The sequence below is a fragment of the Hevea brasiliensis genome, chromosome 18 (assembly GCF_030052815.1).
Source record: "Hevea brasiliensis isolate MT/VB/25A 57/8 chromosome 18, ASM3005281v1, whole genome shotgun sequence".
Lineage (NCBI taxonomy): Eukaryota > Viridiplantae > Streptophyta > Magnoliopsida > Malpighiales > Euphorbiaceae > Hevea > Hevea brasiliensis.
In genome coordinates, this window is record NC_079510.1 from 39552947 (window position 1) to 39564668 (window position 11722).

Genomic DNA, 11722 nt, shown 5'->3' on the forward strand with positions numbered 1-11722 from the left:
CAAACTGCCACTCCTGTCTATTTGTCTATTGATTTTATTATTTAAATTACTATTAAAATTAATCAAGTTTTGTGATTGATCTTCTCATAACTCCTGAAAATGATGAGCCATGGGTGATCATGTATTTTAATTTATTAATATTTTTTATTAAGTTTCAATTGAAATTTTAATTTGTAAAATATTTTTTTAATTATTATTTTCTTAAATGATTTGTCAATTTTTGGGGATTGAATTTAATGAAAAAAAAGGATAAATTGAGTTTAAATTATCCAAAAGTTTCAATTTAAATATAAGAAATTGAATTTTTTTATTTTAATTCAGAAATCAAGAAATTTAATTTATGAATTTAATTTTTTAAATTAAACTAAGTTTAAATTAAAGATTTTGAATTAATTTTTAAAAAAAAAATTTGATTAAATTTAACTTTTCTCATAAGTATATGAATGAAATTGAAGATTTTATCAATTAAAAAACTAAAAAATGTGTACCCTAATTAAGCACTCAAGTCATTAATTGATACTTTAGTGCCTATTTGGCATTGCGTTTGAAGTGTCAAAACTATTTTTATGAATAAAAATATCATTTTAGATGTTGATGATAAAAGTAATTTTGTTATTTTAGCATTATTATGACTAAAATTTATTAAATTTAATTTTAAATTATTTTTATTTTAAAAAGTGATTTTCTAAACAGCAGTTCTGACAATAATGTCAAACAGCCCTTTAATCTTTTGGGCATTGGCTAGTGGACTAGTGGAGTTGTATATATTTAAAGGGTATTTGGTTTACCTTTTGAGTACAAATGATAGTTGATAGATGCCTAAATAAATGAATTAAGTTGTTTTGTAACTTAAAAAAAAAAAGAGCTAATTATCTGCAGTTTATATTAACTCTACGATTAGAGCTATTTCTCATCAACTGATAGTTGATTTGATTTTATTTTTTATTTAAATTATATTTTTTTTTTATATAACTCAAAAATCAATATTATTAATATTGTTTGCTATTATCTTTTTATTTTACAATCTTAACACGTTAATTAGCGTATTGTAATTTTATTAAAATATTTTTTATTAATAACATAAAATATAAAATATTTATTTATTATAAAAAAAAGTTTTTTTACTAACAACTTAAAATTATAAGATTTGTTCTCTTTAAAAACAAAAATAATTATTTTATTATTTTATAATTACATTTTTAAAATTATTTAATTATTTTTTAAGGAATTTAATTATTTTCTTATTTTAATAAAAAAATAAATAATATGATATAATAAATTAATAATTATATTTTTATTTTAATAATATAATAAATGATATAATATATGAAATTAATAATTATGTATTTATTTTAATAATAAAATAAATAATATAATATAATAAATTTATAATTTTATATTTATTTTAACAATAAAATAAATTATATAATATATGTCCTTATTAGTTATTTTACATATCAATAATAATATTTAAATATAATTTTATCAAATACTTAATATAAATTTACTATCATCAATTATTAACTATCAATTATATTTAACAACTAAACCAACCAAAATTTTAAATTGGGAATTGAGTTTGAGACTTAGAAAAATCCCTAATATACTTTCCCTAAAGACGCGTCATGCATGCGCGCTTCCTATTTCATTGGAAAAATAATTTATCCACAAAAACAATCTTTTCTAAAATATTTTGAAAAATATAAATATTTTAAAATTATCTTTAGAATTATTGAGAAAGAATTTAATTTTAATGTGAAAAAGCTATTTTAAAAATATTCTCATTTAAATATTAAAAAAATAAATAAAATGTTATTATGAATTTTTTTATTAAGTACCGAAGACCCTCACTCCCACACCTTTTGAAACAAATGGAGAGACCAACTAAATTAGATTTGATTGGCTAAACTTACACGGAATTCAATAATCTAATGTACACTTCATTAATATGTAAAATACAAAATATGAATTTTTAATTTTATTTTATTTTTAAATAATTATATTATATAATATTTTAGTCCTTTAAAATTTTATACTCCTTCTCTGCCCCATTTTTTAAAAAATTTTTTTGTTTTACTTTATTTATTTATTTTAAATTAAGGAAATATTAATTATTATTTTTTCAATTTTACCTTTTTCTATTATTATCTCAATGTAGTTTTCAAGCAATACCCATCAAATAACAAATCCATATAGATTATTCTTTGCCAATGATTATTATGATTTATATTTCTAATTTAATTAAAATATATAATATTTTTATTATAAAAATTTATATATTAATCTATAAATTAATTTCTCACATATCATTAATGATATCAAATTATTTTAACAATCAAAATTGTAACAATATTTTTATTATAAACTGTTTGTTAAATTAGAAGAGAATATTCGGCACATTATATTTTAATTATACAAATAATTATTTTTTAGGCCAATTCATTTCTCAATACTCCCTCATATAATTATCACTTAATAATTAGTGAATATTAATCTAATACAAACTCAATTATAGCATTATAGAGGGTTAAAATCCACAACCCAGCTCTTCATCATCTCTGTCTCTCTCAGCAACTCAATCAGCAGCAAGATAATGATAACACTTGAGGAGAGATGACCAGAAATGAAGACAGACAAGATGTGACCCAGAAGTGCAAAAGAATCGGAAGCACACTTGCATCCCCGATAAACATGGAAAAACACAGACGCTGGCAATGAGATTCCAATTGAACTTACCCCACGAAACCCAGATTGACATTATTATCATTCATTAAAAAAAATAAAAAAAAATAAAGGTCCACGTACTTTGCAGATGTAAAATATTCATGACCTAAAATCAATGGCGTTTTTTATGCTTTATTTATAATAAAAGAAGAAAAATAATAATTAAAAAAAAAGGAACCAGAGGGCAGAGAGAGGAAAGTAACTGACTTTGCTTCTCATCAACGAATTTAAAAATGTTAATTCTCTTTCTTTACGTAGAGAAAGAAATGAAAGGGGACAGAGAACCGAAAACAGACTCTCTCTCTCTCTCTCTCTTTCTCTCTCTCTCTTCCTCCGGAGGAATTGCCTTTTCTTGAAAACAAAAATGGTCTTGTATTGGAGGAGGTGATGATAATAGTAAAAGCAATATCAGAAATTTAATACTAATAAAAATCAATCAATTGCAGAATATTGTAATCCCATCAATAAATTAAGCCATAAATCTCCTCCCCAGCAAATGGGTTGCTTTGAAATTGAGCTCTTTCACCATCTTTCTCTGCCTCTTAATGGCTTCTCACCTCAACACTACTATAATCGTCTGTTTTTGCATTTATATATGTTTTCTCTCTCTTCCTTAACTCCAAATTCTTGGGTTGTCCTCAATTTATGAGCCCCTTGAGACTTGTGTTTTGATGATGATTTCATTTCTCTCCATATAACCGTCCCCTTCTTTTACTTCCTTGACTTGACTGACTTGGACTTAGACTTACCTGGTACGCTTCTCTCTCTGTGATTCTTTCTGTATATGCGTCCAAATGGCTTGTTTCTTCACCATTTCCGTCTTCCGTTCATGCCTTGCTTTGCTGGGTTTCTATCCATGTACGTTGTGATTCATCACTTGACTTCTGATTTTGAATAACTACTTTTCTGTTTCTGTTCTGTTTTCTGCATTTTCTGGTTGTTCATAATGGTTTTGCATGTTTATTTTCTCTCGTCTTGGCTGATGCAATCCTCATCTGGGTAAATAGTGTCTATTTCTGATCTGCTCATGGTACAAAAAGGTTCTTTTATGTGGTTGAATTGGGCTCATATCCAAGTTTGCTCATATCCGTTGCTTTTTTGGTTCATGGCTTTTTACTGTTTCTTTATCACTCATGCCTTTGGTCTGTGTTGATCAATTCTTGACATATACGTGTGGTTAATTGGTCTAATTTCTGATAGGGAGAAATATTTTGTTTCTAGGGATGAAAATATTCACTAGTTTGGAATCCTCACCATCCATGAAAAAAACTATTTGTTGGGTTTTTTTCTTTTCCACCTTCCCAAGATTTGTATCTATATTCAGTCATCTAATAATGTTTATAATTCTCCAAATATTTTCTGATAATGAGTATCTTCCCCTAATTTCTTGTAATGTCAGATACTTCATTTTTTGAAAGGTTATTATCCATGTCCAAAGGGAAAGAGCTGGAAGGTGAAGATGAAGAGGTTGAAGCATGCAGAAATTATTGTAATACTCATAAGAAAGGAATGCTTGGCGAGGATCTTGGCAATAGCTTTTGGATTACTTCTAATAGTACCCAACCAAAAAATCTTGATGCTTGGGAAACTAATAGCAAGGAAGATGAAAGAGGGTATGTGATTGGATATGATAATAATCCTAGCAAGAAAGCGATGCTTGCGGAGGATTCTGGTAATAGTTTCTGGATTGCTTGCAATACACCACCTGAAACTATTATTATTTGCGAAACCAACAGAATGGAAGGCATGGGCAGGTATGTTTTTTCTTCCAGCGAGGACAGAGTTGGTGGTTACTCAAGTGTAGAACCTCAGGATGCAGATTACTCCGAAGTTCCACGGCTCAGTGATGAGATAGAGAATCAGATTTTGGCAAGGGTTCCAAGATCAGAGTACTGGAAATTTCCATTGCTGAACAAGCGAATATTCTCTCTTATGAAGAGTGGTGAGCTCTTTAAGATTAGAAGGGAACTTGGGGTCAGAGAATCATCTGTTTTTATTTTTACAACTGGAGACAGCGGTTGGTGGGCATTTGATCGACAATTCAGTTCCTGTAGAAAGCTTCCAGACTTGCCAGCAGACTCTTGTTTTTCTTCAGGAGACAGAGAATCAGTTTGTGCAGGGACTCATCTGATCATTTCAGGCAGGGAAATAGAGGGTGTTGTAGTTTGGAGATACGAACTGGAAACAAATAGCTGGAGAAAGGGTCCTTCAATGATCAAGCCTAGGTGTCTGTTTGCTTCAGCTTCCTGTGGTCCCTTTGCTTTTGTAGCTGGTGGAGTAACAGAGGCTGGTGCAGTTCTAAATTCTGCTGAGAAATATAATTCTGATACTAAGACATGGGAAACCCTTCCAACGATGCAGGAGAAAAGGAGGCTCTGCTCAGGCTGTTACATGGATAACAAGTTTTATGTGATCGGTGGGCGGAATGAGAAGGGAAGATGTCTTACTTGTGCAGAAGCCTATGATGAGGATCAAAAGACATGGGAACTCATCCCCGACGTGTTGGAGGATACTCCTGTTGCTACTTTCCAATCTCCACCTCTTGTTGCTGTTGTGAATAATGAGCTTTACTCGCTAGAGACTTCATCAAATGGGCTGAAAGTGTATTCAAAAAGGAGCAGAACATGGAGGAACTTAGGACCAGTCCCTGTAAGAGCTGATTCTTCAAGAGGATGGGGGGTAGCCTTCAAGTCTCTGGGCAATGAGCTACTTGTAATAGGTTCATCAAAATCCGTCTCTTATTCAGGAGATGGCATGGCTATGTACACCTGCTGCCCAGATGCTGTAGCTGAGGAATTGCAATGGAGGCCTCTTGAGTGTGGCAGAAACAGACTGAGCAACTTTATATTGAACTGTTCTGTTATGTTTGCTTGAATTTTAACCCTACAAGGCAGCAACTACTGAGGTGCTTGATGCTAGTCACAATAATACCTATATTTAGAAACTAGGATTTGACATATTAGGTGCTTCAATATATATATATATATATATATATTGTTCCTCCAAACAGTGTGATGGAGGCTATTTGAATGAACCCGGATGAATTATCTATCAAGTGGCTTGTTTTCTTTTTATTCTCTGTGCAGGATCCTGTCAATTGTAATGGCTTTGAATCCTGGTCCTGTTGAACCCTCTGTGTTGTGGATGTATTTGAAGGTTTTGCTTGATATTCCTCTTTTAGTTTTGTTTGAAATGACAGAGTACTGCAAAGATTTAATTTCAGCTTACAGATTGGACAATTATAAATGTCTCTGGCTGCGCTTGATACAATGAACATGCATGAAGATGAAGCTGATAATGACATTGGAAGCAATCATTTACACTAGAATCTGGTGCTAATGCTATAAAACGTCCAATTGAAAATTTTTCTGCACTCGGAAAATCTGAGGAGCAACATACAATTAATAACATCCAGAAAGACATCTCCTGGAGTGGGAAAAAAACATCTAGAGCGCTGCATCTCAGGCACACACACACACACATAGAGCTTGTGCATTCTTGTGCTTTCTAGAAGCCAGCAAAGTCTCAATCTGCAAAACCAAGAAAACAAAATAAACATCAAAATTTCTAATTTGACTGATCATAAATCAATAAATTCTGATCATTATAATTCCACTGATGTTGCAGGGTCAAAATGATGGATTCAAAAACGAACTTCCATTCCCAACAAATCCAATTGGATATGGCATGACAATAACATATATGATGAATTAAAATATGCAAGAAAGGCGTTCAGGAAATCCACCAGCTTGGCACTTTCTGTGACTCTGTGAGCATCGAAGCAAAAGAAAATTTGAACAAGCTGATTTATTCTGTCAAGCACCGTAGGTTCAGCGTTTTTGTTCTTGTGTTTGTTTCACCCATCCATATCCAGACGCTTCAACTAGTTGACAAAGCTTGCACCAAGTTAGGAATCAAAGAACTGACTTTGAGTTACTTGTAGATAAAGCATACTTCTGCGATTCTTTCAGCCTGCTTAAGCAAATCAAGAATGAATCTGGCAGATTTAAGAGGCCAGCATTCTTGACCATTTGCATGGCGATTTTCTGCCTGAGCAATTCAGCCAATAGAGGCACCAGAAGCCGAAGGGGATTGCCACTAATTGATGTTCAAAAAGTTCAAATGAGTCACTGAAGATTAAAAAGAAAAGGCAAGTCCTATTAAAAATATTAATGCGAGCTGAAAATTTTTACAACCACAAAGAAAGAAAGGACAATGGAATTAGGTAAGTATTTGCATTTATATTTTGAATTCTAGAGTTTTGCAAATGCTATAAACCTATAGGAGCAATCGTAGAAATCCAATTGAATGTACACGATGAAACAAAATTCAAGAATAAGAAAAATAGAACGCTATAATGTACCACCAGGTTGTTCTTTGATTGCTTACCAGCAGTCACTCTATCTTTGTTGTACTCTTTATTCACAAATGTAATTGCAACTCCTAAATCATTCTCCAAACGGCTGATAAGCTTTCGATTTTCCTCTATTTTTGCCGACAACTCAATCTCCTGAGCTCGACAGTCCCCAATTTTGTCCTTAAAATCTGAAATCTTCTCATTCAAATGGTTGCAATTCCTTCACAACTTCTATAAATCATGTCATCAACCCACAGAAAGAAGGAACATCTCTTACAATCAACTATACTTCTGAAACTTGAAATACTATGATTTTGATTGAGAGCTCATGATGTCGCTTTTTTTTTCCCTTTTAGTAGACTAAGGAAGTGGAATTAAAATGCAGTTTATCAAGTTAATAATATGCTTTCAGTTATTAGAATAAGAAATTTTTTTTACCAAAATCGAGTATACATGATGTATGAGGTGAAATCGATTTAGAATTCACTTGTTAAGGGAGTCTTATATATTTATTTGTGTCTTATATCCATGATAAACACAATATATAAAACTCAATTAATAGATAAATTTTAAGTAGATCACATGCTCTGTATTTTAAATTTATAATATATCTTAAATTTATAATAGATCGAATTTAGATAAGGAGAGGCAATTCTTTAGCTGAGTATGCATGCTTTGAACCATTCACCCCAAACTTACCAAATGACACAAAGGAACTGCTTTGATTTGAAACATATTTTCATTTTATTTTCTTGTTTTATTGTAAAATATTATATAATAACAATTATTTTTGCAAGACAAGGCTAAGACCTGAGGTGCAGAGAACATAATAGCCTATAGATCCATTCACTCTAACACAAAAATAGCAAAGCCTAGAGGACCAAACAAAATAACTCTAGGTTGAACTACTGATCATTGTCCCAAAACATAGAACCCAACATGGCTTCCACCCTTTGTAGCTTTCTCTTGATCTAGACATGGCAAGGCACACAAGGAAGAACAAAGATAGATTCTTCATCAAGCATTGAGGAGAAAACTTTCCAAGGCATCGACAAAAAGCTTTTCTTCCAATAGAAGCATCAAGGTCTCGAATAGGCCAACCAAAGACCCATCACCATGGATGTTGGCAAGAAAAGAAAAGGCAGAGCTAATATGGCTTCTCAATCTCTTGTAACCTTAAAGAGCTAGTTACACATGTAAGGCCAGTACTTTGAGACCCTAAGAGGTACCATTCTCCCAGAACAACCCAATCTGCTACAAACTCCACAAAACCGATACAACACTAGGATAGGTTTTCGACACACTTCCTTTACCAAATCTCAACAGAACTGCAAAAACAAGAACTGAAAGAAACACTATGTACACCTCACCCTCAAGATGGGGATGAAGACCCACTTCTTTGGGCAGAGAAGGACCTTTCCCTCTCCAGACGGAGAAGGGAAGGCCTCAGGCAGCAAACTCTCTCAATAAGAACTTAAAAGAAAAAGAATAAGAGAAAGCTTCTCTCTCTAGAAATTAGAGAGAGAAGCCAAAAGTTGTGAAAGAAAAAGCGCTTTGAAATTTCAAAAGAGCATGAAGATTTATTTTAAAAAAAATAATGTCTTCTTGAAACTCAGTCGACGTCATTTAAAATCGCATTAGCACTACTTAGTAACTTTCAATTGTTTTTCTTATCAAGAGAAGAAGAGGGGATTGGCTAACAGCGTCGCACAGCTTGATCACTGTCTAGAAGGGAAAACATTGGCTCCCATTCTTACAATCTCTAGACATAGCACAAGAAGCCTTAACAACACCCACTATATTGCCTTCCAAGATGGAAGAAAAGCCTCTCAAAAACGCAGAATGCTCAAAGTCTATTCTTTGTGATTTACGGGGAGAGCCGAATGGTAGAGCTCATGTGGCACTTGTGTTAAGAGACGGACCATAGCTTAGGCCGGTGATAAGACACCCGAGATGCCATTCTTTACAACAACATCACGCTCTCCTGCGAAGCTTCTCAAATAGACTAGATCAACTACAGACTATCTCTAAATGACTAAACCAGCGCAGGATCTTAAGCACAATCCTCACCATGTTAGCACATCACAACACGCTAAAGGTGTATTTGATAGACTACTAAAAAAATTTAAAGTTAAATGTGACTTATGTAAGTTTTAATTTTTAAAACTAATCATTATTAATTTAAGTTTTTTAAAATTAATATTTAATATCTTAAAAATACAGTTAACTTAATTTTTTTAAATATCTAAATAATATAAATTAAAAATTATAAAAATAATAATTACCTTTTATTAATCTTATATTAAATATTTATAATAATAATAATAATAAATAAATAAATATCTTTAAATTTCAAAGCTTAAAATCACAATAATTATTTAAAAACTGTTTCTAGACTACATTTTATTATTATTATTATTATTATTATTATTATTTTTAATATTTTCTGAATATAACGTGGAGTGGGCTACACAAGCTAAGTATTATATAATATTCATGTGATTTTATATAAAATAATATATATTGAATGGCAATAGACATGTATATATAATTACATTCTAAATATTTTTATTTTTCAATATCATTACACGAAATTGGTTAATTAGTTACGATTTTTTTTTAAAAAAAAAGAGCTAGTTCATTCTCTCACTCCTCCCCAAACCCTAATAAGGCAGACTTGTTGAAACAGTCTCATGCCGCCCCTCTACTCTCTCGATCTCTCCTTCTCTGCCTCACCGACCATTGAACAGCACAGCCTCTCTCACATCTCAATCGACTTCGACTACCACCAGACCACTCTCGATCGGACCAGTTACTGAAACGCTGCCTTAGAAACCGCCTGCGCAGGAATAGCTCCTCAGTAACTGGCTCAGTTTTGGAGCATTTATGTTCCTGAATCGGAGGTCTTGTTCCTGAGGTGGCTATACCTGTGAGCGGTTCCTCAGGACCTGACAGTACTGAACGCGCTAGACATGCTGAGGGTTCCTGAGTGGGTTTCTGGGTTTGCCCGTCTTCAATTTTCGCCTAATTACTGGTGGTTGTTCATTGCACAGAAGTTAAATTCATTTTTGATAAGATGAAGTTTTAATTCTGATCAATTTCTGCTCAGAATGCTGTTTACAGTATGATCTTGCAACAAGATTTGGTGCATTAACGTAAATTCTTATTTTCGGGGAGACCAATTGGATAGGAAGGACGGGTTCAGCTGGAAGACATCAAGGGTCAAAACAAAGGCAAAATTGACGTCCTTGTATAGGAACAACATCATGAAGGCGAAAATCAGTAGCCCCAGAAATGCCGTGCAACTGCAAAGTCACCATCAAGCTATGAAGAAACTAACACTGATGTTTTCCGGCAAATTGGTGAGAAATTCATACTTTGAGTAGTTGTCCAGGATTAATTCATTCATTTTTTTTCTCTGATAATGCAATATGCATATATGGTTAACATCTACAAGCATGACAGAACATTCATCATATCTGTATAAGGTTAATGCTTTGAACTATAACCTTTGCCATAGTCTTTTAATTTTCTCTGTTTTGGTTTTCAGTTTTATATTATTGTTTGGTACAGTGTGAAAACAGTCTTTAAGTAACCTTATAAGCAAAATAGAATCTCCTATTATTTGTAAGAAAAAGGAAAATTGATGTGCAATACGGGCTCCAATTGTGTTTTCTCAAACTCCCACTTTTTATATGGACTGAATAGTAGGACCATAAAAAATTTTATCGAAGTTGTAGAGAAATAGAATGCAAACTTTTTTGATGTTATGAATGGGCGTTTGAGTTCTCAGAGTACATGGTTGTTCTAGAGGTTGGAATGACATCTTAATTGTCATCTTACTAGCTAAAATGGAAGCATATCTAGATGTCATTTACAGTACAGTACATATCTGTTTGGAGATTTTTAGGATTAGTGGTAAAAAAGTATCGTCTCTTGTGCTGGATATATCTTCTTGTCATGATTTGACCTGCTTTTTCTTTCTTTTTTGACTCTTTTTTTCCTTGTCTCTCTTCCTGCTCTTTTTATTTTGTGTCACAGGCAATGGATGCAAGGCAAAGACAAGGGTTGACAGGATCACCCAGTGCATCTCTCTCCCCACAAAGTAATGTGCTTTTTCTTTTCATTTTTTTACAATTTTGCAGTATTTTCTGAAATTTTAGGCTTTTGTTATTGCATGTTACATATATGAAGTTTAAGTGTCAATGCGCAAAAATAATGGGTATTTCATCTTGTGTTTGTATTGATTTCAAAACCTGTGGGAAAGGCAGCAGGGACTTGTTGCCAGTGTGAATTAAGTCTCTATAGCCTCCAATTGGAATTTTATTGTTACTTCTACGGGTTTATAACACTTGTAAAACTTTAGAACTCAAAACTATAAATGCAAAGATTTAACTAATTTAATTTTCTTTTCTTTCTTTGTGGTTGTAAAAGTTTTCATTTTGCATTAATAGTTTTAATACGACTTGCTCTGAAGGATCAGAAGATTATTTTGTTTTTTGGGCAATAGCCCAAGTTAGCCCCTTAACTATTGGGAAGTGAGCTTTTGCCCCTGAAATGTAATTGGACTTATTTAAGCCCCTTCATTAGTACCTACATATTTAGGCAATTTAGCCCTTATTGGAACACATGACATCATGT

General features: G+C 32.3%; 1 protein-coding gene across 4 annotated transcripts; it reads left to right on the forward strand.

Moving 5' to 3' along the window:
- Positions 1–3025: 3025 nt before the first annotated feature.
- On the forward strand, positions 3026–5891 carry LOC110672806 (F-box/kelch-repeat protein At3g27150-like). 4 transcript variants are annotated; one of them, XM_021835691.2, is made up of 2 exons: positions 3026–3582; positions 4124–5891. In XM_021835691.2, exons 1-2 carry the CDS (start codon positions 3519–3521, stop codon positions 5596–5598), a joined length of 1539 nt encoding a protein of 512 aa, XP_021691383.2. In that variant the 5' UTR covers positions 3026–3518; the 3' UTR covers positions 5599–5891. The 4 variants fall into 4 exon arrangements, with proteins under 4 accessions (XP_021691383.2, XP_057996705.1, XP_021691384.2 ...); XM_058140722.1 differs by having other exon boundaries at positions 4143–5891; XM_021835692.2 differs by having other exon boundaries at positions 3026–3476.
- The last annotated feature ends 5831 nt before the right edge of the window (positions 5892–11722 follow it).

Coding starts and splice junctions, on each gene's coding strand:
- LOC110672806 (XM_021835691.2), top strand. CDS start 3,519: ATGGCTTGTTTCTTCACCATTTCCGTCTTCCGTTCATGCCTTGCTTTG. Junction 3,583..4,123: donor TTTGCTGGGTTTCTATCCAT/GTACGTTGTGAT, acceptor TTGTAATGTCAG/ATACTTCATTTTTTGAAAGG.